The 23,659-nt window shown below is 41.5% G+C and overlaps 1 protein-coding gene across 1 annotated transcript in view; it reads left to right on the top strand.

Annotated features, from left to right (window-relative positions):
• Positions 1-4,607: 4,607 nt before the first annotated feature.
• slc6a2 (solute carrier family 6 member 2) overlaps positions 4,608-23,659 on the top strand; it is a 149,925-nt gene continuing 130,873 nt past the window's right edge. Inside the window, exons 1-3 of the mRNA XM_070897988.1 lie at positions 4,608-4,905; positions 5,694-5,825; positions 10,885-11,122. Coding sequence (XP_070754089.1) covers positions 4,608-4,905; positions 5,694-5,825; positions 10,885-11,122 — 668 coding nt within the window. The remainder of the gene's footprint in view (positions 4,906-5,693; positions 5,826-10,884; positions 11,123-23,659) is intronic.

Genomic DNA, 23,659 nt, shown 5'->3' with positions numbered 1-23,659 from the left:
GTCTTAGCTGGACTGAAGGCTTGCAGCCAGTGTTTAATCGCCTCCCACCCTACGTTTAATTCTTGCTCATCCTGCTCCAAAGCTGCTTCTACCTTGTCATGCAATTTTCTTCCCTGTGTTTTTGGCACCATTATGGTCAAAATTTGCACTCCGTCCCAGGGATGAAGTTGATATATATTTCTTAAGCGGTCCAATTGGTCCCACGTTTTCATTCCCCCTTTCTTTGGATTGGGCAACTCCTTGGACCATTTATCAATTTTCTCTGGGTCTGCCGGATCATGAAATAAGTATTTTTCATACAGCCTTTTCTTTGTTTTTTTGGTTCTGCCCTCATCCGCAGTCTCTTCTGATTTGACTACAACTCGTCTTTTTTTAAACGGGGCAAAGCGCACCCATAATTCTTCATCCTCCGACCCTGTATCGTCAGAGGATTCAGAATCCATATCTATTCCTCGGTCGTGTCTTCGGGTTTGCGCTTTTAATTTATCCAAACATGGGTACCCTGGGAATTGACCGATACATTTTCCTTTTCCTATTACTGTCTCTTGACCTAATGATTTTTTCCATTCTTTAATTTCACCTTTAAGATCTTTAACTTCCGCTTCCGACTTTTCAAGTTCAAGTTTTTTCTGTCGGAGCTGTTCACAACAGCTTGCAATTGGTCCTTTGTACTGGTCAGTTCTCGATCACATTGGAAACGGATTATAATTTCATTCCGCTTTCGGATCTTTCCCTTAACGGCTCGGGACCATCTAGTTCGCTCTTTATTTTTCATACGGGTCGTTTTTCCCCAGACCCTTTTAATCTCGTCCAAGGACCATTGTCCTTTAGAGGTTCCGTACTTTTGTTCGATCTTAATACAGGTTTTAGATAAGTTGAATTGTTGCTCTATGTATTCTTTCAACTGTTCGAGGACTTCATCTATCTCAACCTCAGGTGGTGCCTGCCCGCCTTTAACAGTTGTAGGCAATTCTTTGCTCTTATCTCCTGCTGCCATAATACTGATTTCTTTACTGGGGTCTCGAGTCGTAGGCTTTCCAGCTGATCAGTGGGTCAATGATTAATTAACTAACACACCGCCGAAGTTAGATGTCTATGGGACCTCGAGCCGACTACAAACCGGAGGCTTTCGGAATCGCGTAGAAGGAGAGGCGAATTTAGACTTTTGACCGAGGACTTTTATAAAGAGGAGTCCTTACCTCAGTATGTAGGTCCGATGTCCAAAATTCAGTTTCTTTCCTCAGCGATCCTGTTCGTGACGCCAAAATTGTTAGATCTCTTAATTTCCAATGAAATACGAACTCCGGTTGTAGTTTTAATGTAACTTTATTTTGGCAGCAGCAACAAGCTTCTGGCTTTAAGCCAGGCCTTTGTCCTTCTGAGACCACATGGTCAAAATGGCTTTACTTATACCTGGTGCAATTTACAGAAAAGAACTCGCCTTCTTTGAACTTATTGACTCATTTGATAGTCTTTTAACCTTTAATTGGCTCACTACCCAAAGGTCCTAAAATGTCAAGTTGATTGATGACTTAATGCAATGTGCTCAGTCGCACATAGACATGGCAGTCTGTGTTTTCTCAACCTGTCTAAATGCAGCCTGTTTGACTTCTCTATCAGTGCTCCACATGAACTCGCAGAACTTCAGCTTCCAGCGATTTCCCCCAATTTTCATTTGGCCTCGTAGAGCTTACATCGGGCCCGTCCTCCTCGTACATCAATCTGGCTGCAGGCTTCCTGCACATATGCGCCAAGTGACCGCTGACATTGCAGTTTCTGCAGGTATATTGCTGATACCTGCAAGCTCTGGCTGGGTGTTTGCCTCCACACCTCCAGCATGAGCTGGAGGCCCCGTTGTTGGAAACAAAATGTCCATCACCAGTCGATCGTCTCTGACTGTCTCTGTAACTATCCTTAAGCGCACCATTAACAGGTATTGATGGCCCCATTACTGGCCGCATTGTCCCTTGCGATGGCATGAACCGCCATTCAGCTAGCCATTGTCTCTGTTGAATTCCCCCTTTGGGTTCGACTACATGCTGGGGCATGTCCGATTGCCCTTGTCTTCCTAGAGAACTGTGTGCCGCTTTAATAATGTTGACTCCCTGGTCGTTTGCCGCATTTGAGCCAAGATTTTTGTCATACATCATTCTGGTCTCTTCCTCCCCTGAGATAAATGTCTGGGCTATCAGAGCTGCCGTTTCCAAGGTCAAGTCTTTGGTCTCAATCAGTTTCTTCAAAATCCCAGCATGCCCGATGTCCTCAATAAAAAATGTCTCGCAGCATCTCCGCGCTGCATGCATCTGGAAACTTACATTGGCTCACCGGCGATCTGCCATGAAGTCTGGAACGCTTTGCCCTTCTCGCCGCCGGTGCGTGTAAAACCGGTGTCTCGCCATGTGCATGCTGCTCGCCAGTTTAAGGTGTTCCTCGATCAACTTATTGAGCTCTTCGAACGTCTTGTCTGCCGGCTTCTCCGGCGCTGAAGGTCCTTCATTAAGGTGTACGTTCTGGATCCATAAACCGTCAGGAGATGAGCCCTGCGTTTGTCAGCCGAATCCTGTCTCAACCATTCCTTAGTGACAAAACTTTGCTGTAGTCTCTCAATAAAGTCGTCCCAATCATCACCAACACAATACCTCTCTTCTGTGCTGCTAGTGGCCATGCTCGCGTGGTTTAAATCCCAGTTTCTCGTCGCCAATGGTATGTCCTTACTATACAGTATAAATGCACAGGAGGCCCATACTTGAGAGAAGGTCACTCTGTGACCAGTTGCCTTTATTACCAAGACCTCAAGTGATGAAGGTGGGTGGAGCTTCCCCTTTTATACCTGAAAGTCCAAGTTAGGCGTGTCTCCCACAAGTTCACCCCTTGTGGTCAATTTTCTCAAGGTGTACGACTTAGGTCAGCTTATACATGGGTTACAATGATAGTTAAATTCATGACAGGTACAGTTCAGGTGCTACTGGAAAGCTGGAAAAATGTCTATTGCCCAGCAAGAGCAAAGCCGAGGTCTGGCTTTAGCCCACAATGTCCTTTGGCGAGAACATGACTGGCCTGTTGCAGCAGCGTCTAAACAAAAGCACAAATCCTTTTGGTGATTGCCTTTATTCCCACATTCACAGAGGGGTGAGCTGTGTTGAGTATGTACCTGTGTTTCACCAAGATAGCAGTGCCCATGCACCTAGACCAATATTTTGTTACAAGTCATTTACAAGTAGGAAAAATCATGGACGTTTTAACCATCTTGCAGCAGTAATGAGGTACTTCTCAAACAGGGCGGGTAATCTGTAATACAATGAAAGAAGCATCCTATAATTTTACATCTTAACCAACAAAATAAACTCTTTTTGTTTTTTTAATTTCATTTGCAGAAGAGTTACCAAACGAATTGTTTTGCTAGACAAGCGGCTAAGTTGCTTGAATCAACTTCCTGCTCGCTTACAAAGGCAACTACTGAGTTTCATTGGCGTCAACCTTGCTCGCATTCACAATCCCTGCTTATTGAGGGGTGAGGATTCTGCATTGTAGGCGAGATTTTCATGCAAAGTAGCTGATCCGTAAATAACTTTCGAACATACTGGGGAGCTAGCTGCGTGAGCGATTATTTAACAATGAAACGCCACACCAGAGCAAAGGCCATGTTAACACAGGTCGCGGTGCTATAATGGGCTCAGGTGAAGTTTGACTGAAGTTGGCTCAGTGGTGTTAAAGGATGTGATGGTGTTCTCGCTGTGATCTCAGTGCGGATATATTTATCGGAGATCCTGCAGGTCAACTGGACTTTTACATATAAATAAAACCATTTAGAGACTGAAGAATATTTAGAATTTTTGGAAAACAAATAATTTAAGCTCCCCCCCCCCCAAATTATATCCTGTAAATAAAGGTGAATATACTTGGAGGTTGTGTAAATACTATTGAAAGTCAAGGAGGTGCTAGATGTAATAAATGAAAATAGCTGTGGTTTAAAATAAAATGAAAAATCCCGATTTATGCAACAGGCATTGAGCGGTTAAATCTTCGTGTGTGAGGTTTTGTTAAAGCGTGTTCTGATTGTTAAATTGAAGGTGGGGCGGGAGAACACACGCCTTAAATGTTGTCTGCAGATGTCGGAGCCGGGTGGGTTCAGAACATGCAAAAGTCAAATAGTGGCACGGTTTGGCAAAATACTGACCTCAGACCACGTGAAGTGAGTGGAGTCTGATTTAAAACCTGACATTTAACATCGCCTGCAGCTCATTGCCTTACAAACTTCCATCGGAAGCAACAAGACTTTTGCAGATTGTGTAGGGATCCCAGCCTGGGTGGCAACCGTTCATTTAGTCCGCCACTGCTCTCGGTCGAAGTACTGTGCATCGTGTTATTTCGCTGACCATTGCCTAGGTTTCTTTTTTCTTTGGCATGGTGTTTATATTTAGTAATAAAGCAACTGTTTTCTTTTTGTTTTGTGTTTCCACAGCTGGCGGCCGCTAAGGGACTTCTGATCGGGCTCCATCCGTGAGGCTTGCCGGCCGGATTGCCATCGCTGTGGTTCTAACATTTGGCTGTGTTGTGTGTGCTTATCCCAGTTTGCCCCAGAATATTATCCCGCTTTCCCGAGAGGAATGATGAACAAGCAGGTCCTTTCTGACCACAAGCTGGCATCTGTTGCTCCAATGACAGAGTGCAACGACGTGGAGAGGAAGGACGTGGAGCTGGTTCTGGTGAAGGAGCACAATGGGGTTCAGTACACCAACACTGCTCTGGTCAACAATGCCCCCCCGTTCACCGCCGTCGACAGAGAGGGCGAGGAGAGGGAGACCTGGGGCAAGAAGATCGACTTCTTGCTCTCTGTTGTCGGCTTTGCCGTGGACCTGGCGAATGTGTGGCGATTCCCCTATCTGTGCTACAAGAACGGAGGCGGTGAGTGATACTTTTCTCTCTCTCTCTCTCTCTCACTTTTCCATGTCTGCTTTAATTAGGTCAAGGGAAAATTCACGTTGAACCCAGCGACTGGCTTGTTTTAAATGAACATCTGTCCAATAAACCAGTTGTGATTTCTGGGTTGTGTGTGTTTTTAATGTTCGATTGAGCCGCTGCTTTGCCACTGTTGCACCTCCCTTCCCTCCCCGTCCAATATAGTGTTGTATCACCCAGTTTGGATCCAATCCTTACGGTCCCGGAAAGGCATTCCAATCCAAATAAATCGCCCTGCCGTTTATTTCAGAGCAAGTGCACGCTCCTGATGGACCCGTCGCTTCTTTTAGCGAAGTGTGGGGGAGAGAGCATTAACTGTGCTGCGATTTTAAAATAATGAGGTTTAGTAATTTCAGGAGCTGCTTCTGATAAATTGCTTCTCGCTAGGATGGTGTCCTCTGGGATCGGCGACGGATATCTGAATGTAACCCAGGAATAGGTAACTGGAGTTCACCCATTAGTAAAGTTCTGATTGTCTCCAGTTAGTCCCCGCTGGGGATCACCGAAATAAACTTCTCCAGTTCAACTGCTCTCCTGGGGCATGCGGAGAATGGAGATGACTGACATGTCATTGAAGCGATAGTTCTAACTTGTCATTGGTGAAATCTTACACCATATCTGACCTGGGCCAACCGTTGTTATGTATAGGGATCACTGGTTACCACAAAATGATACTGTGCGATTTCCCCCCCCCCCCATCGCAAATAAACAGATTGTATTCTTCCTGTTTATAGGTGCATTCCTTATTCCTTACTTGTTCTTTCTGTTAATCGCTGGAATGCCCTTGTTTTACATGGAGCTAGCATTGGGACAGTACAATCGAGAGGGCGCTGCTACTGTCTGGAAAATCTGCCCCATCTTCAAAGGTGGGGATGTTATTTATGTCATATCAGTAGAAGAACGCATATTAATTTACATGTTGTCTGCTTATATTCACGTAGAATTTAGTGAGATCACAGGAAATAATTTAAGTGTTTGTACTTGATGATACATTGTAGCTTTTTCATATTCACAAGATTTCAATTATACTCAAGCATGTGACATACATTTGAATCTAACACAAAGCAGGAAGTATCTATTAATAATAACAGAAAATGCTGGAAATCTCAATTGGTCAGGCAGCATCTGTGGAGAGAAAAACAGAGTTAACGTTTTGGGTCGATGACCCTTCGTCAGAACTGGCGAATGTTCAAAAAGAGCACATTGTTTAGAAGCACTGAAAGGGAAGAAAGAACAAAAGGGAAGGTCTGTTGTCTGTCCCTGGTCAGTAAGTTTCTGTTAATCTCACATTTTCTTGTTTTTGTATCTTCACACTCTTCCCTTGGAGAATAATGTGAGTTAATGGAAGGATTTGCAAGCTGATTAAAAGTCTGACAGGACTTGCGTGGCTTTGGAATCTTTATCAGCCGGTAGGGTAGTTAGTCCTATAGGTTGGAGGGTTTTATGGGCTCTCACAACCCATGTGATGGAGACCACCCACACTCCCGAGTGTCCTGCTGGATGTAGAGGCGGCAATGCTACCATTGAGCCAAAGGATCGCTCCACAGATCTTGTTTGGAGTGTTTATATTTTTATATCTAAAAATAAGTGTTTAAACATGTGCATTTCTAGTATAATTAGATTGTGTTCAAAGCAGACAATGAGACTTGAACGGCTATTAATTTGTGGGGTCATTACTTTAGGTAATTAGAAATGTACTCATTGTTTATTAGCATATATGCCCATCAGAAAAGTGAACCCAAATGAGACTTTGTACAAATCCATGTTTTCAAGTATTCAAAACATTGAATAGTTTTATCAAGGACAGAAGTTATGCAGCAAAATTCTATTTTACTGTCATCATAAGTGTACTTTAGCTGGTTGAAAAATGAAATCATTTGCCATAACTGTACATTTTAAGCAGAAATATCCAGTCTCCAGAAACAGCTTGGGAAAGGAGTCAGCAACAAACTGATGACAAATTCACAGTTTCAGCAAAACAGTGCTTTCTCTCTGAAATTGTACCTCCTGATGGTTTGGTGGGTAAATGCACTGTATGATGTGGCACTGAGCCACAGCCTTGGAATTTCTGATCTGGCAGGAGTCCTGTCGGATTGGTGGTAGTGCAGCCTTTGCAGCCTGCCCACCCCTCAGTACCTTGACCCTAGTGGGTATTTTGGAGTTGAGCTCACTTTAATTTTGTGGCAGGCTCCCAGTGCTTTTTCCCTGCCCCTCCCATGGAGGGAAATCATTTCAGGACCTAAGACATCGGAACAGGAGTAGGCTATTCAGCCCTGTAAGCCTGTTCTGCCATTCATTAAGAATTCCTGATCTGTACCTAACTTCATTTACCTGCCTTGGCTCCATATCCCTTAATACCCTTGGCTAGCACAAATCTATCGATCACAAATTTAAAATGATTAATGGAGCTAGCATCTACTGCGTTTTGTGAAAAAGAGTTGCACGTTTCTACTACTCTTTGCATGAAGAAGTATTTCTTAACTTCTCTCTTGAATGGCCTGACTTTGATTTTAAGGTTATGTCCTGTTATCCTAGACTCTCCCATCAGTGGAAAAAGTTTCTCTGTAACCACCCTAGCAATTCCTTTCAAAACCCATTAAACCTCAATCAAATCACCCCCCAATATTCCAGGGAAAGCCTAGTTTATGCAATTTCTCCTCATAATCTAATCACTGTATCCCTGAATCTGCACTGCACTTCTTCCAAGATCAATATATCATTTCTAAGTTTGGTGTGCAGAACTGTATACAGTGCTCCAGATGTGGTCTAACCAGGGCTTTGAATAGTTGTAGAAAAATCTTCCTTTTTTTTTCTAGCCCTCCTGTTATAAAGGCTAACATTCCATTAGCATTTTTGATTTTTTTTTGTACCTGATTACAACATTATAATCTGTTTGGACCTCCACTGCTCCCAACTTTTCATCGTTTATCTGCCACACCATAGCATGGCTGGAAGGTGTTGGCTGATTTTTTTTTGGGGGGGTGAAATTTCACACTTTCCTAATGCAATCAATTACACTAGGCATGGCCCGCCATTTCACTTTAAAACCCACCTCTGCTGTGTTGGATGGCAGGAACACCTTGGCTAAGGCATTCTGACATTAGCGTTTTATTTGAATATGCCGACCAAATATGAAAAGTATCCTGCGTTCCCATGAGTTCGGGTAGAAAATGTTCCATAAGTAGCAATGGAGATCAGGCCTCAGCCATGTTTCTTGCTCCCACTTGTCCAGAAACCTCCTGAAAATAATGGCATTTCTGTTAAATTCTGGCCAGGCAGCCCAGGAAATTCCAAATAAGAATCATTGTGTTTGCTGAGTTAGCTAATTGCAGTCATTGGCTTCAGTAAGAGCATTGCATTTGTTCTCACTGCCTCTTGCTTATGAAACTGAGAAATCAGCCAGGATTTTTGCTATCTAATATGTCCATGGTGGAAAGTGGCTGCACCAACTGTTATGTATTCCACAGTTGAACAGCCTGCCAACACACAATTTTTTTAGATCTCCTATGAAGAATGGCCAGTGGGTTGTATATGCCCATAGAGAGAGTGTGTGTGTGTGTGTGTGTGTGTGTGTGTGTATAGAGGTGTGTAGGTATAGTGCCTGGCCGATATTCAAAACCATAAGAATTAGGAGTAGGCCATTTGGCCTTCGAGCCTGCTTCGGCATTCAATAAGATCTCTATCCATCTCTGTCTTGAATATACTCAATAACTGAACATCCATAGCCCTCTGGGGTAGAGAATTCCAAAGATTCACAACTCTTTGAGTGAAGAAATTTTCACCTCCATTCAGTCCTAAATGGCCTTATTCTGAGACTGACCCCTAGTCCTACACTCCCGAGCCAGGGGAAACTTCTTCCCAGCATCTAGCCTCTCAAGTTCCTTAAGACTTTTATATGTTTCAATGAGATCACCTTTTTTTTTTAACAAACTGTAGGCCTAGTCCACTCATCATTCCCCTCCGGACAATCCCCTCATTCTGGGAATCAGTCTAGTGAACCTTCGTTGCACTCCCTCTAAGGCAAGTACATCTTGCCTTGGGTAAGGAAACCAAAACTGTACAGAGTACTCTAGGTGTGGTCTCACCATATTCATATTCTTGCCCTTCTTCCTTTACTGCAATTATTTACTTAATGGATAAAGGCATTGGCCTTCATGGCTGCAAATCAAGCCAGTAACAATTCAAATCTTTGAAAACATTTTACTTATCAATGGAATTGTACAAGGGCTGAAGACACTGAATAGTGATGAGAAGATTGAGACTCTTGCAAAAGAATGTTATTGGACAAATTCATTGCTGAGGGTCCTCAAAGAATTTGCATCAGATTCAGCCAATGGGTTGTACCTGTAAATGATATGAAGTCAGAGATATGTTTTCTTTAAAAAGTCAGGTGAACCCATATCTTTGAGTGGCACATTGAAAAAGGCATAGCAATGGCCCCAAAATTCAGTTAAGCCAATTTGAGGAAGGGGCTGTATGCTATGGTAATTTAACTCGTGAGATGGAAGAATCCATGCCAATTGCAGTAGAGTGCTCCTCAGAACTTGAGAGTTGAGGCACATTGTTCGCACAAGTTAGAAGTTTTACTTTCTCTCTACACCTAACAACATTTCTGTAAATTTTGGTTCTAGGCAATGAAAGTGTAGCCTGAATACCTCATTAAATAAGCAAGTGTATCCATTGACTATAATAAAAACAGAAAATGCAGGAAATACTCAGCAGGTCAGGGAGCATCTGTGAAGAGAGAAGCAAAGTTAACATTTCAGGTCAATTGACTAGTTGAGCTATGCCGATCAGATAGATCCTAGATTTGATCCTCCATCTGTACTGAGTTAGCTGATCTTGGTGGGTGTTGGAGAACCATACCTCAAATCCTGCAGCAGAGGAGGGGAGAAAATTAGTGAGAAGAAAAATGTTTTTGGAGAAAAAGAAATTGCAGAGAGGTGATGAGCTGTGGCATTTGCAGCCTGCACAGCACTGTTTACAATTCAGAAGATTGAGGGAATGATGCCAAAGGAACACTCGTGCAATTCTTGGTATTTACATTTCATTGTTGAAATGAGCCCTTTGACAGTGCCATTTTTTCAATGTCTGCACAACAGCACTATAGATTGGAGAACGGCTCTTTGGCACAGAAGATTCCACACAAGTGCAAGTTGCATATGTTGTGTCCCTTCCCTGAACATTTAGCCTATTATTCACACAGTGATAGAAAGTTGCTGCGATGCCCTTTCAGCATTGTTTGCTCACAAAGACAAACTTGTAATTTTGTTGTCGGCATGAAGAGGCAAATGTGTTAAATTAATATGCAAATGAGATACTAGAGCACTGATGGCAGCCCATTGCTGGCCATTTTGACTTCTAATACATAAGGACTCATTGAGTAAGGAGTCTATTACTCCAGTAAATATTCCATATTAAATCAAAATGAAATTGGTATATTTTGAACAGAAACTGAAGAACTTCCTTTTTTAAAAGTGCACTTTTTTGTTTTTAAAACAAACAAAATATTTTCCGGCACAGAGTCTACAGACCTATGCTGGATTCATCCATAGAAAAAACATTAGTTCCTTGGTTGCAATCGGTATGCTCCCTCGGAAAATTGGGGACCCAAATGTCTTTAGGACCTTTTTTTAAAATGACCTACTGCACAATAATTTCAAAATGAACCAGCATTTTCTACTACTAGATGTTAAGTTTTACAACAACTGTCTATTTATATTATTACAGTAAAAAAAAATGAACTGTCAAGGTAAATTTTCTATGGTAAATAGAAATTTGTTTTAAGAAGACATGTATTTTTGGGCCCTTTAATGTTGTATTTGGTGGAGAAAGGGGGAAGGAAACCTCGTACCCCTTTTCATATCTTGCAGTGGATTATGAACCATAACTGTATTAATAGAAATTAAATAATTTTTCTTTTAGGTGTGGGCTACGCTGTGATACTAATAGCCCTATATGTTGGCTTTTACTATAACGTCATCATAGCCTGGTCTCTGTACTATCTCTTCTCTTCATTCACATCCGACCTTCCGTGGGTACACTGCAATAACTATTGGAACAGTCCAAACTGTACTGACCCAAAGCTACTCAACACCTCGATTCTGGGAAATGGAACCAAATATTCAAAATATAAAATCACACCAGCTGCGGAGTACTATGAGTAAGTTGATGTCTTTGCTTTATTTGCTCTTGAATAACTTGGATGTAGAGATCAGATAGTTGAAAAATGTTAATCTTGATAAAGCCACCATACATTTTTGGCTAGTATTTCACCCTAACAGCACATAATTTGAAGTTCAGCGGATCTTTGGGAAAGCCTCCCACACTTCTGAAATAAAGTCTGTAGTCATTTATGTTACTGCTGGTATAAAGAAGCTCTCTTTATAAAATTGGATACAGTTACTCATGTTTTCAAGAGGTCAGTCTGACTACTAGTGAAAACTGCCAAACATCATTAATCACCCTTATAAATCTTGATGGTTTTAAAACTGCAAAAAAGTAGAAGTCAAGAAGAATTAGTGGCAGCATTTGTTGCGATACGCCTGTGAATTTCGTGCAGAATAAGAGATCACGCTGACGCGAACGAGTTAATGCCCCATTTATTTGAAACACAGCTACAAATTCATATACTGTGATTTGAGAAGTGCAGTGCTTTACCTTGTTTCTTTCACTTTTTTTTAAAAAATATTTTTATATAGTCCGACATATTTGTGGTAAAGTTAAACTCGCGTGAAAGTCGTCAAATATAATTTTGCGAATAAGCATCTTCTCGGGTATAATATTGCAGTGAATATAATGGGACAGACTTTGCTGTGAGCAGTGAACAAACAGCATCTGCCATTTATTACACTTGCACTTGCCCATAGTTTCTGTGGGGTTTTCCACAGCAAGTTGCTGTCAGCAGGATGTTTGAACAGCACGGCGCCCTCTACAGGAGATCTGGGACCTGTGTGAACAGGACAAACAACTTTGTATTTCCTTAACCAATCAGATTAAAGAATCGTTAATGAGCAGGACGTGTAAGTTCAAAGAGTCCATTCAGGTACAGAAAGCAAAAGAAAGATTAGCTTCGTCGGCGGTCCGCTTTATCACGGTGATCATACGATGTTTGCAGCTATCGTCGTCATGGCCTTGAGCAGCTCTCAACCTATGTTGATGCTGGCCTGTGACAGACGCACCATGTCCTGGTACATGCCTACAGCAACCGATCTTTTCTGCACCAACCTTCGTCGCTGCGGCAAAGGCGCTGCAACACTGGGTGTGCCTTGCTGCGTACCACTTGGTCCCGCAGAATCAGAGGAGCCATGGGGGAATCTCCTGAATACAGACTCCGTGGTGGAAGATGTTCCAGCCAGCCTACATGTAGCTGGTGTATCCTTTTCCATCTCCACCCCCACCTCCGCTGGCTCCATGATCAGCTCTTCCTCTTCGTCTTCCTCATCTCTGCCAGTGGTGAAGTCAGGAGAGGGCTGGGTGACGCCAGAGGTGGAGGTAGTGGGTCTGTTGTCTGATCTCTGTGTCGGTGATGTCTGAGTCTGGAAGTACAAACCATTTAGAAATGCTTGGCACCAGGGGAGGGGTCAGGGTTACATGAGTACATAGTACAGTGACTTATTGCAGTCTTACTTAAATATCCACCACTGCTGCAGTACTGCATTACATGTCTCAGACAGACAATACATATATGCATCGCGTTACTTGCCCCCAACATTGCAGTACATCACATGAGCCCGACATTACAGTGCAATAAACTTGTATTACATAACATCAGGTCAACATTACAGTTACATTACATGCGAGGAACACAACACTGGATTGTATTCAACTTACCATCCTGTGTGAGTGGGTCAGCTCCAATGCCGGTGGTGGCACGGTTACTTTCCCCGACCAGGGACAGGACATGGATCTCAATTTCAGTCAGAGGCTCTTGGGTTGTAGGTCCTCTTCCTCCCCTCCTCCCCGTCTCCCTCCACCCCCCCACCCCCCCCCCCCTTACGCCACTGATTGGCTGCTATTGCAGAAAATAAAGTAAATGAAAGTAAAAATTGTCAACCCGTTTAACATCACGCACGCGCACGATTTTTTTTAACATTTCCATAATATTTGATTTTTGCTTTGTAAAATGTCTTATTCTTCAAACTGAAGAATTATTCGTTGTTATGAATAATTTTTAGCTCTGCAATGTGTTTTTAAAGTAACTGCCCATCGACTAGCTTGCTACTCCTTCTCGCTCGCTCTCCCTCTTCAATTCACTGCACCTGCGCGGGTGACCCCTGAACCCCCAAATTTTTATTTAAAAAAAAGGGGAAAAAAATTGCGCATGCACAGTTCAATGCTGCATCGTCCATCGAAGAGAAAGTCGATCTGGATCGACTACTAGGTTACATACCGCCCTCTGCAGACCATTGACATACCGGAGACACAACGCTGGAAAAAAAATCGATCAATTTTGTCCCCATCAGTCTCTGCTTTATGCCGGCAGTTTGAACCGACATACCGCCGAGAAATGGGTGGACCTTATGCATTGACCAATTTCGGACCCTTGATAGTTTCCTAATACAAATAGCCTTTACACAAATGGGGTGCTGCTGCTACAGGTTAACAACTTATCTGACACCAAATGATCAGTTCAAGCCACATTGACCACTAGAATAGTTGGCATAGTACCGCATCCCAGGGAAGAAAATTATCAGCGCCCGATTAAGGGTGCGAAGGCAGTTGCAGTGACCGCCCAAACCAGGAGGCCCGAGATTGGAGCTTGGACCTCCTCTAAATAATATAGGTGAGCAGCCAGAGCCTGTCTGCTCACCCCTCTGATTTGAGCTTTGAGCCATCTGCCTCTCTGCTAGTGGTTCTCTGGTAAGTGCATGGGGAGAGTGAGCAGGAGGGAGGGGAGTGCAATTGCAGGTTTGCAGTGGCCCTCAGGCATGCTGTGAAGTTGGGAGGAGCACTCGTGCTTTTCATGGATAAAGAGCAACATTTAAAAATATATATTATACATATATTAAAACTCTCCTTGTGTTGGCACCTGCTGCTTAAGCCGCAGTGGCCATTGAAGAATCGTGAGCCGGGCAGGCCCAACACATCACAGACCTATTGGTGAATCGGTCTAAAACGGATGTTAGGCCACTCATTTACATACGTAAGGGACCTAACACTTATTTTAGGTGCCCTTTACTGGCGCCAGAAAAATGCCCTGACCCAATTTCGAGTGAGACGTTTATAAGGCATCCTTCAGGCACAGGATGTTGGTCCCTGAAATTTGACCTCGTTACGTTTGTTTTACACTTGTAAGACAGATGAAATGAAGTCAAGGTTATATCCCCACATATATGCTGTAACACAAACTTTTCTGCCACATATTTTTAAGTTTATTTGCTGCATGTAATGCCCAACACAATCAGTGGCATGATCACACCACCAGTTGTGTCTCTGCACACTGTTTAACTTATAAACCTGGCAACATGGCATTGCCAGATAATACTGTCTTTTTAATGGAGTTCCTTTTCTCAAGAATAATGAGGGACACCAGATGTATAATTTATAACACATGATGGAACATCTAAACAGGTGAGATTCTATGGGAAATAGCATGAAGCATTTGTTTGTTTAGTAGGGTTATTGTTCAGTGTTAAATGTAATGTATATTTGAATATGATTTCCAGTAAAAAGATGGAGCCCAGCAATAATTGTGATCAAAAATGTAGCTTAATCAGCCCCCTTGTGCGTAAAGCTCTTGGTGATTTTAATTAGCATTTACAGATTAACACAAGCATACCAAGCTGAGAAATTAAGTTCCTAAAATTATTTAACTTTATTTGGAAGAAAGACCACAAGGTGGCTTTTATAGAAACGTAGAAAATAGGTGCAGGAGTAGGCCATTCAGCCCTTCGAGCCTGCACCACATTCAATATGATCATGGCTGATCATGCAACTTCAGTACCCCACTCCTGCCTTCTCTCCATACCCCCTGATCCCTTTAGCCATAAGGGCCACATCTAACTCCCTTTTGAATATATCCAACGAACTGGACTCAACAACTTTCTGTGGCAGAGAATTCCACAGGTTCACAATTCTCTGGGTGAATAAGTTTCTCCTCATCTCGGTCCTATATGGCTTACCCCTTATCCTTAGACTGTGACCCCTGGTTCTGGACTTCCCCAACATCGGGAACATTCTTCCTGCATCTAACCTGTCCAATCCAGTCAGAATTTTTTATGCTTCCATATGATCCCCTCTCATTCTTCTTATTCCAGTGAATATAAGCCTAGTCGATCCAGTCTTTCTTCATATGTCAGTCCTGCCATCCCGAGAATCAGTCTGGTGAACAATCCCATCTCCAGGCTTGTTGTTTTATTATTATTGGTAATGGCCTGGAATTTGCAGTCCTGATGATGGTGAACAGGCAGCGTTCGCTGTCATTACCCCTCTGAAACTGACCGCAACTTCAGGATTTAGCGCATGCGCAGCCCAATGTAGAAATCCCGAAGTTGCGGTCTGTCACTCACTGATCCTCCACAGGCTGCGTTGTGCTGGCCCCGCCCTGCCCCACCCACCCGCACAGAGCCGGCAATCAGTGAAATCTCTCATCATGGAAACTGACACAAACTTCAGTAATTATGCTGTTAAATAACCCTTTAAAAGTTAGACCCTTTTGGATGAGGTGTAACTGGGGTTTTAACAACATAATTACTGCTAAACAAACGTTATGGCCCTGAAAAACTAATTTTAATTTTGTGTAGTGTCAAATTATCCATTTTAATTAAATTTTTAAAGAAACTTTAAACATTTTGTAAAGTTTATTGATCTTTATTTCAGGTTTGCCTTTTCCCCATGTGAGAGCCCCAATCTTTGTATTGCTGTGTCTAACATTTTTAAAAAGTTAGAATTTTAGGAGCTTACCCGTTTCCTGGGCCACTGTGAGAATTCTGCATTTGATTGGCTGCCTAGACAGATTGTTAATGTCACACCAGCTCGTCGCTGGGAATCTCCATTAACTTCCATTGATTTGAATTATGCGTCAGAAAACCTGAACTTCTCGCCACACTGATCGCGCAATCTTTGTGCAAAGCTTATTTTGAGGTCAGCGGAGAATGCCTTTGATTCACCGCTGACTGCATATTCCAGGCCAACATGATTGCAGTGCTCTGTAATTGGTTGTTGAGATTGCTTCGATATTGTTGTATACAGTATACAGTTTCCAATGAAAATTCATACGTTAATATGATGGCCCAGAAATTCCGGCCTCCCCAGGTCCATACGGAGTGTGTATGAACCTGGGAAGGCATCGCTAAAGCCGGTTTTCAGTGCACAATGTGCATGCGCTGAAAACCGGCTTTTCCGATCTGTCAAGCTGGAGCTTGACAGATCTTCCATATCTCCACATCCAGGATATTCGCATGGGAAAGATTGCTGTATTTATCCATATCTTGCTCAGCAGATGTCCTGAATACTCTTGCACCTGATAAAAGCAGGAGCACAGCCTATTTTTACAGGTCTAAGAGTTTTAAAATACGCAAACATAATAAAATAAAATTAAAAAAAACACATTTTATTGTTTAAAAACCCTCCCCACTATGGTAAGTTTATTTTAAATCATAATTTTTAAAAATCGGAAAAATATATTTTTTAATAATACATAAATAACTAATTTAAATTAATAAAAATTGTATTTTTTCTATTGTGTTTTGGGGGAGGCTTCTCAATCATCATAACGGGAACGCCAATTTACGGAGTTCCCATTATTATGAATGAGTATATACTTTACCTGGATTGGCTGCCCAGTGCCACATGACTGCAGCTCCAGCCCTGTGGACGTTCTGACGCGCAGTCAGTGAAATCCTCAGGACCGGGATCCCTCGTGGGCGCAGCAGGTTCAGATAAGTGCATATCTTTTTAAACTTTTTTTTTTTACCCGATTACCCGGGGAAAGCAGCTGACTGGGATTTCTTGGCTGATATTGAGGATTGTTTTGGTGTGCATTTGATTTTTTTTTTTCGGTGCGTATATTAGGTTTCTGTTGTTTTGAAATGGTCACCAAAATACTTTTCCCTTCCAATGTACAAAGTCTTGTGAATCCAGAGTACAGATGTTATCTATATTGGCCTACTAAGTTATTTTCTGCCCTGTGCATCCACATTTGTGATATTTCTCTGTGGTATTCCTGTTCCATTTGTATGAGAAACAATTATTTGAGATTGTTACAATTGCATGTTCATAAACCAAAGATATCTTGTACTTTAGACTTAAATGGCTCTTGGAGAAATCCATAATCTGAGGCTATAATTGATGATTCTCCATTAAATCTGTCGCTCTATCAATTGGCTCTATTAATCTTTTTGCCAACCTATTAAAATTTGGGTTACAGCTCAATTTCCAATTCCGCGGGATTTCTTTTAGTCGACATTTACCATACATAGTCATCTCTGCAAATTTGATGCTATTCATACCTGAAGCATATCATCATACTGTTCATTCCAGCAACTGCAAGCAATAATTGTAATTTTCCCCTTTTTATATAATTTTCTAAATCTGTGTGAACACAGGATAGGCAAGGAATTCCTATTGGATAAAATCTGTCTGGGTATTAGACTACTCTCTGCCTACTGCTTTATACAAAATGATTTATTTTCAGTGGTAAAACACTTTTTCCATAAAAAGCCATCTGGAGGACGAGAGAGCTCTGACCTGCATATTTCAGCTGCAGTTTTTATATTGGAGAAAACATGTAATATTGGATTGTTTCATTGCTAGCCAAACCCAAATCCAAATCCAAGGAGAAAAATGCAGTTTGTGGAGTGCTTTCTCCGTTTCAGCTGTGAGTACTCAACCTTTTGAGTATGGGAATTTTTTTGAAATCTTAGTTTGAAGGCCAGATAGTATATTTTAAATAAAAGTCAGATGTTCATCCATCCTTCCACAAGCTTCTGGTGTTCCTAACTAACTCTGGATTTTTTTTACTGTCAAAAGTTTTTTACTTAAAATTGTAAAAGTAGCAAGGCAATATATGCACTGATTGAGCTTAGTTAAAGTATAATCTGTTTATTGCCATAATTTCATCCTGTTACCTGATGATTTGAAGGGTTTTCATTCTCCACATTCTCCGTGTTAATATCTATAATTCAAATTGTCAGGCTAGTAATGGGGCCAGGTTCATATCTTCAGATAATTACCTTTTCTAACTGACTAGATATTTTTGAATTAAGACCAAAGCCTTCAACTTGTCTCAGTTCAACTTAATTTCTAAACCAATGTATGTTTAAATCATCTTTTTAGAAAATTATTCTATCCACTTCAAAAGTGAGCAAAATATTAATATAATGAAATGAATGACCTTGCTGTTTTGATTTATTTTAATTGTTTTCACAACGGTTCATTTGAAACAAAACATCCATATAATACTTTAAGTTGTCTACATAACAACTGAGACTGCATTTCAAATTAATTGGTTATAAAGATGTTTAGAACATCCATCCTGAGGATGTGATGAGGCACGATAAAATGCAAGTTTCTTTTTTTCTTAAACTTGTATTTTTGTGTAGAGGAATTTGCTCATTTTTAAATATTTATGTAATTTTATAAAGCAGTTTAATTTTTAGATTTACCTATTTTTGAGTTGTGCATCTTGCCTGTAATATTTTGACATTAGATCCAGATCTCTCATGTGGACCATAATAATCTGAGTACAAACTCCTAACTAACACAAACTCATCAAAACACAATTTTTATTTAAAAGCTTCTCTTTCCACTGGAAAAAAAATCTAGACATCCGGGAGCTAATGCAAAATGAGTTTAATAAATGATCTTGGATGAGCATCTTGATTGTCATCCTGGTAACACCAGAGTCAAATTGCCACCAGCAGTCACTTCATTATTCTAGTGGAATTGTAGATTTCAGGTATTCAGGAATGCAATCTTATAAATCAAGATTTGTTTTAATCAACTCAAGATTTACTTGTGTGTAAAATCTGTTATAATCTATAAACTTTCTCATTGGTTCAGTTCCTGTTTCTTTATATATAGATTATCTGGTGAGAAGCTGCCAGGTTATAAACTAATGAAACTTATTATGCATTTAGATGGTTTGTTGGGGTATTTATGCCTTTGAGAATCTGAAGGTACAAACATATGGATGTGTGAGAAGCATCATTTGCTGCTGTGCTCTCGGCTTGCTCATATATCTCCAGTTTAGACTTTAAAATCTTCCATCACTATTCTACAATCCTCCATCACAATTCTATTGAATTTTGTTGTTTCCAATGTTCACACCAAGCCTTTATCTAAACATCAGACTCGGCAAACACTGAAAGTTATAGTAATAATTCATTTTATTTAAATATTTCATCTTGGAGATTTCACATGGACTAATAACATTTTGTCATTAATTATGTCAAACCTTATTTATTAAAGGAATACTTTGCTCCATGGAACATTCAGGAAAAGATTTTGGGCTAGATTTTCCACTTCACATCGCCCACCTATGGCCCACACAAGGCCCAAAACAGACCTCTATCACCCATTTTGAGCAAAAAGTGGAAACTAGGCACAAAATATCGCCCGAAAGTTTCCATTTTGATCGCCGAGAAGATCAGCAAAATTATAGCCCACACAAGGCCCATCCCAAGTTTCAGCACCTAGCATGCACTTCGCTGGGTCGATGTAAGGCCCAAAAGAGTGCTGAGAAATAGTTGCTTTTTCTGGGCCTGAGAGAAGGAAAATGGGCACTACGGATGCCATTTTGACTTCAGAGAAAGGGTGGAGGATTAGTTGTGAGTTATTTAGAGAGTTAGTTGTACTCAGAATATTGGGACAGGGAATATAAATAGGTATTACATTATTTTTGGTAAATATTGAATTCATAAAATAGCTTTTACACAGTGAAGTTGTTACTAAAGCATTTGTGTATTAAAAAAAAATAAAGAAATGGATTAACAATTGTATAGTTGATTAATGTAACGAATAGAGAGAAGACACACACAATTTATTGAATCAAAGATCTTTTTTATTTTAATAAATGAGAAAAAAATTTGCTAAACTATCCCTCCAACCACCTCCCCTCACCTCCGCACCAACCCACCCTTCCCTCTAACAATTAACAAATAACAAATAACAGAACAAGAACAATTGAACAATTTAAAAGTTATCAAAAATTTGTGACAAAACTCCCCCCTCCCTACCTGCGGCCACGTTTTCCCTCCAGGTCCAGTCACACCCTGTGTTCGTACCCCACCCGCCTGTTTTGGTTTACGCAGAACAACACCAAGACGTCATGCGGAGTGGGGCGGCAAGAATTCCTGCCGTGGTGGAGGTGATGGAGCGGAAACCTGAAGCTCCACTTCCCAGTCCTCCCGTACTCGCTTGCATGCTCGGGGTCTCACTGCGAGCAGACACGACACCTTGGGGTGCAGCGCCATGTCCAGCCAGCAATGCAAGCCGTAGGACATTGGTTGCAGCTGTCTGCTGCCGAATGGCCTCCAAGGTCTCCCTTGCAGTCTGTGCTTGCTCGGAAGACCAATTGGAGAAGTTTGTGCAGAACTCACTCCAGGATGCTGGAAACTGGCTCCAGTTCTGCGAAACCCTGGATAAGGTCGCGACCAATCATGGCCGTCTCCCTGCACAGGGATATTAAGCTCTTTGTCTGGCCCTCCATGGTAGGCGATTGCTCACCACGCTGACTGGACCTCCGTGGGGTCGGCGTTTGCAAAATTACGCGCCTTGGCGTCACCACCTGCACACCGCTTGGTCCCAGTGCCTCTTCCATCTCAATCGAGATGGCCACAGCTTGTCACCCGCCCCCCCAAAAAAAAATCTCCTCCTGCTCCTCCTCCTCCTCTTGCTTGCTCTGCCTCAAGTAAACTGATGGACTGTGTTGTCACATCTTCCGTCTCTTCCTCCTGCGAGCTGTTGGAGGGGTCTGCTACCTCGCATTGCTCAATGGACACTTGACCTTTGAAAGATGAATGAAATTTCTAAACAACTCATAACAATACATATCAATATATATCAATATTTCAATATCACTATCAATAAGTCAATATTTCAATAACCCAAAACATTGCAATACTTTTCAAAAGCCCATATGTACAAGGGTTCATCAGGGTTAACATGGCCTCATTCATAGATCAAGACTATATCGAAATTATTGAATTATAATTGCATAACATTACATGCGTAACAACGATATTTTCCGTATGTATTTAGTAACGTTTGACACATTGCACATTTCCCATAACTCACGAGACTGAAGGGTGGGCTCAACCACATCACGCGTCATGACCGAATGACTTTCAGGCCCCACCAAGGCCACCGCAAGCTCCTCGTATGGATTAAGAATATGCACTGTCGCGGAGCCGCCACCCGTCCTCCTTTGCTCCGCGTGATTGATAAATTATCATTTACAGAAAAAGATAAGTAACATTGCACGGCATAAGCTAATGTACTTGACAATAAACATAGAAACATAAAAAATAGGTGCAGGAGTAGGCCATTCGGCCCTTCGAACCTGCATCACTAAGATTATGGCTGATCATTCCTTCAGTACCCCTTTCCTGCTTTCTCTCCATACCCCTTGACCCCTTTAGCCACAAGGGCCATATCTAACTCCCTCTTGAATATATCCAATGAACTGGCACCAACAATTCTCTGCAGCAGGGAATTCCACAGGTAAACAACTTGGAGTGAAGAAGTTTCTCCTCATCTCAGTCCTAAATGGCCTGCCCCTTATCCTAAGACTGTGTCCCCTGGTTCTGGACTTCCACAACATCGGGAACATTCTTCCCGCATCTAACCTGTCCAGTCCCGTCAGAATCTTATATGTTTCTATGAGATTCCCTCTCATCCTTCTAAACTCCAGTTAATTCATCTACCTTATTCCGAATACTTCTCGCATTGAGGCACAGAGCCTTCAGGCTTGTATTTTTAACACACTTTGCTCCTTTAGAATTTTGCTGTATTGTGGCCCTTTTTGTTTATTGCATTGGGTTTCTCTGCCCTCCACTTTTACTATTCTCCTTTCTATCTTTTGCTTCTGACTCCATTTTATTTCCCTCTGTCTCTCTGCGTAGGTTCTCATCCCCCTGCCATATTACTTTAACTACTCCCCAACAGCACTAGCAAACACTCCCCCTAGGACATTGGTTCCGGTCCTGCACAGGTGCAGACTGACAGATTTAAATGTTCACTTATTGCATAACATTGTAGTGCATATGAATAATTTTTAATATTCTAATTACAATTTATAAACAGCAAGTAAATAATACATATGTATGATTTTAAATGATTTTAAAATATGTTTTAAATATTAAAATGCAACTTACTCTGGTAGCTGCATATGAATAATTTTTAATACTGTAACCTTCAACTTACTATTAGGGTGAATAAATGCAATTTTTAATTTAATGTAATTTTTATTTTAATGTAATTACTTTACATTATAAATAAATTACATTGAGGATTTTATTTGCAATTTATAAACATCAAGTAAATAATACATATGTGTGATTTTAAATAAGACTTTTAAATATGTTTTAAATATAGAATATATAATCCAATTTACTCTGGTAGCTGCCAGCAGGCTGTTCCATCTCTTGCGGCACTGGTCAGCCGTCCGTACCTCCATTTGATGCCAATGTAATGACATCAACAATCTCCAGCCAAATTTACCTATATGCATGGGGTGGAGGTTTCCCATGGCCACCCCATGTCAAGTCCTCCCACCTCGTCGAGACCACATTTACAAGGGTCTCGTTGGCCTCCTCACTAAAAGCTTTTGCCCCTTGCCTCTCCATCTCCCTTTGCTTTTGCGCTTGCATTGATGATATATAAAAGATAACAGATAGCGAATAGATAACCGGTACTATACTAGCTATCACTTCAATCAAATTTAGTAAAGATATTTAATAAATTTGTCAAATTTTCAAAGATTTCTTCCTCACTACTTCTGTCCTTCTCTCCCGCTCTCTCTGACCCTCCCTGTGCTTCTGAGCATGTGCGATGACACATGAACTCTCCAAACACGGCAAAAAAAAATCCCACACATGCGCACAATGCGTGAGATCGCCGAAAAATCAGATCGCCCATTTGACATTGCCGAGGTAAGGCAGAATGGAAAATCGCAAAAAAAATGGGCATTATGCTGACGATCAGCATGGGCGGGACGTCCCACATCGCTGGAACAAGGCCCATTTTTTTGGGCCTTGGCCACCTGGTGGAAAGTCTAGCCCTTTGAGCCTAACCCAAAATTATTGAGCCAAAATATAAGCTAACAATTCTGTTTTAAATTGGAAGTATTTTCATCACAATGATTATCCTGCACACTTGTATATGTTACAGCACTTCTTGCAGTGCCATAGTGCTTGGGAATGTTGCAGGTTGCCGGGCGTCACTCATGAAATCAACATGGTAACTCGCTGTCTACTTAGAGGGCAGTACATAGTTAAATTCACTTTTGTTTTAATTAAGCACATTAACTCGGAGAGTTTGGGTCCAGCATTCCCTGTCATCCTGCATTGTGTCTGAGCACCGTTAAAGTGGAAAGGCTTCTGTGGTGTTACAGATCCCAGTAAATGGGACAGTCGTCCATGAAAGAAAACCCAGTGACAAGATGAGTATTTAGTTGGGGGCACAATTTCCACTGTGGAAAATTGGTTAAAAACCCAAGAAAATTAGCATAAACAGCTATTTGAACTATTTCTACTAG

This window comes from Pristiophorus japonicus, chromosome 13 (genome assembly GCF_044704955.1).
Source record: "Pristiophorus japonicus isolate sPriJap1 chromosome 13, sPriJap1.hap1, whole genome shotgun sequence".
NCBI lineage: Eukaryota > Metazoa > Chordata > Chondrichthyes > Pristiophoridae > Pristiophorus > Pristiophorus japonicus.
This window is presented reverse-complemented; position numbering and strand designations above follow the sequence as displayed.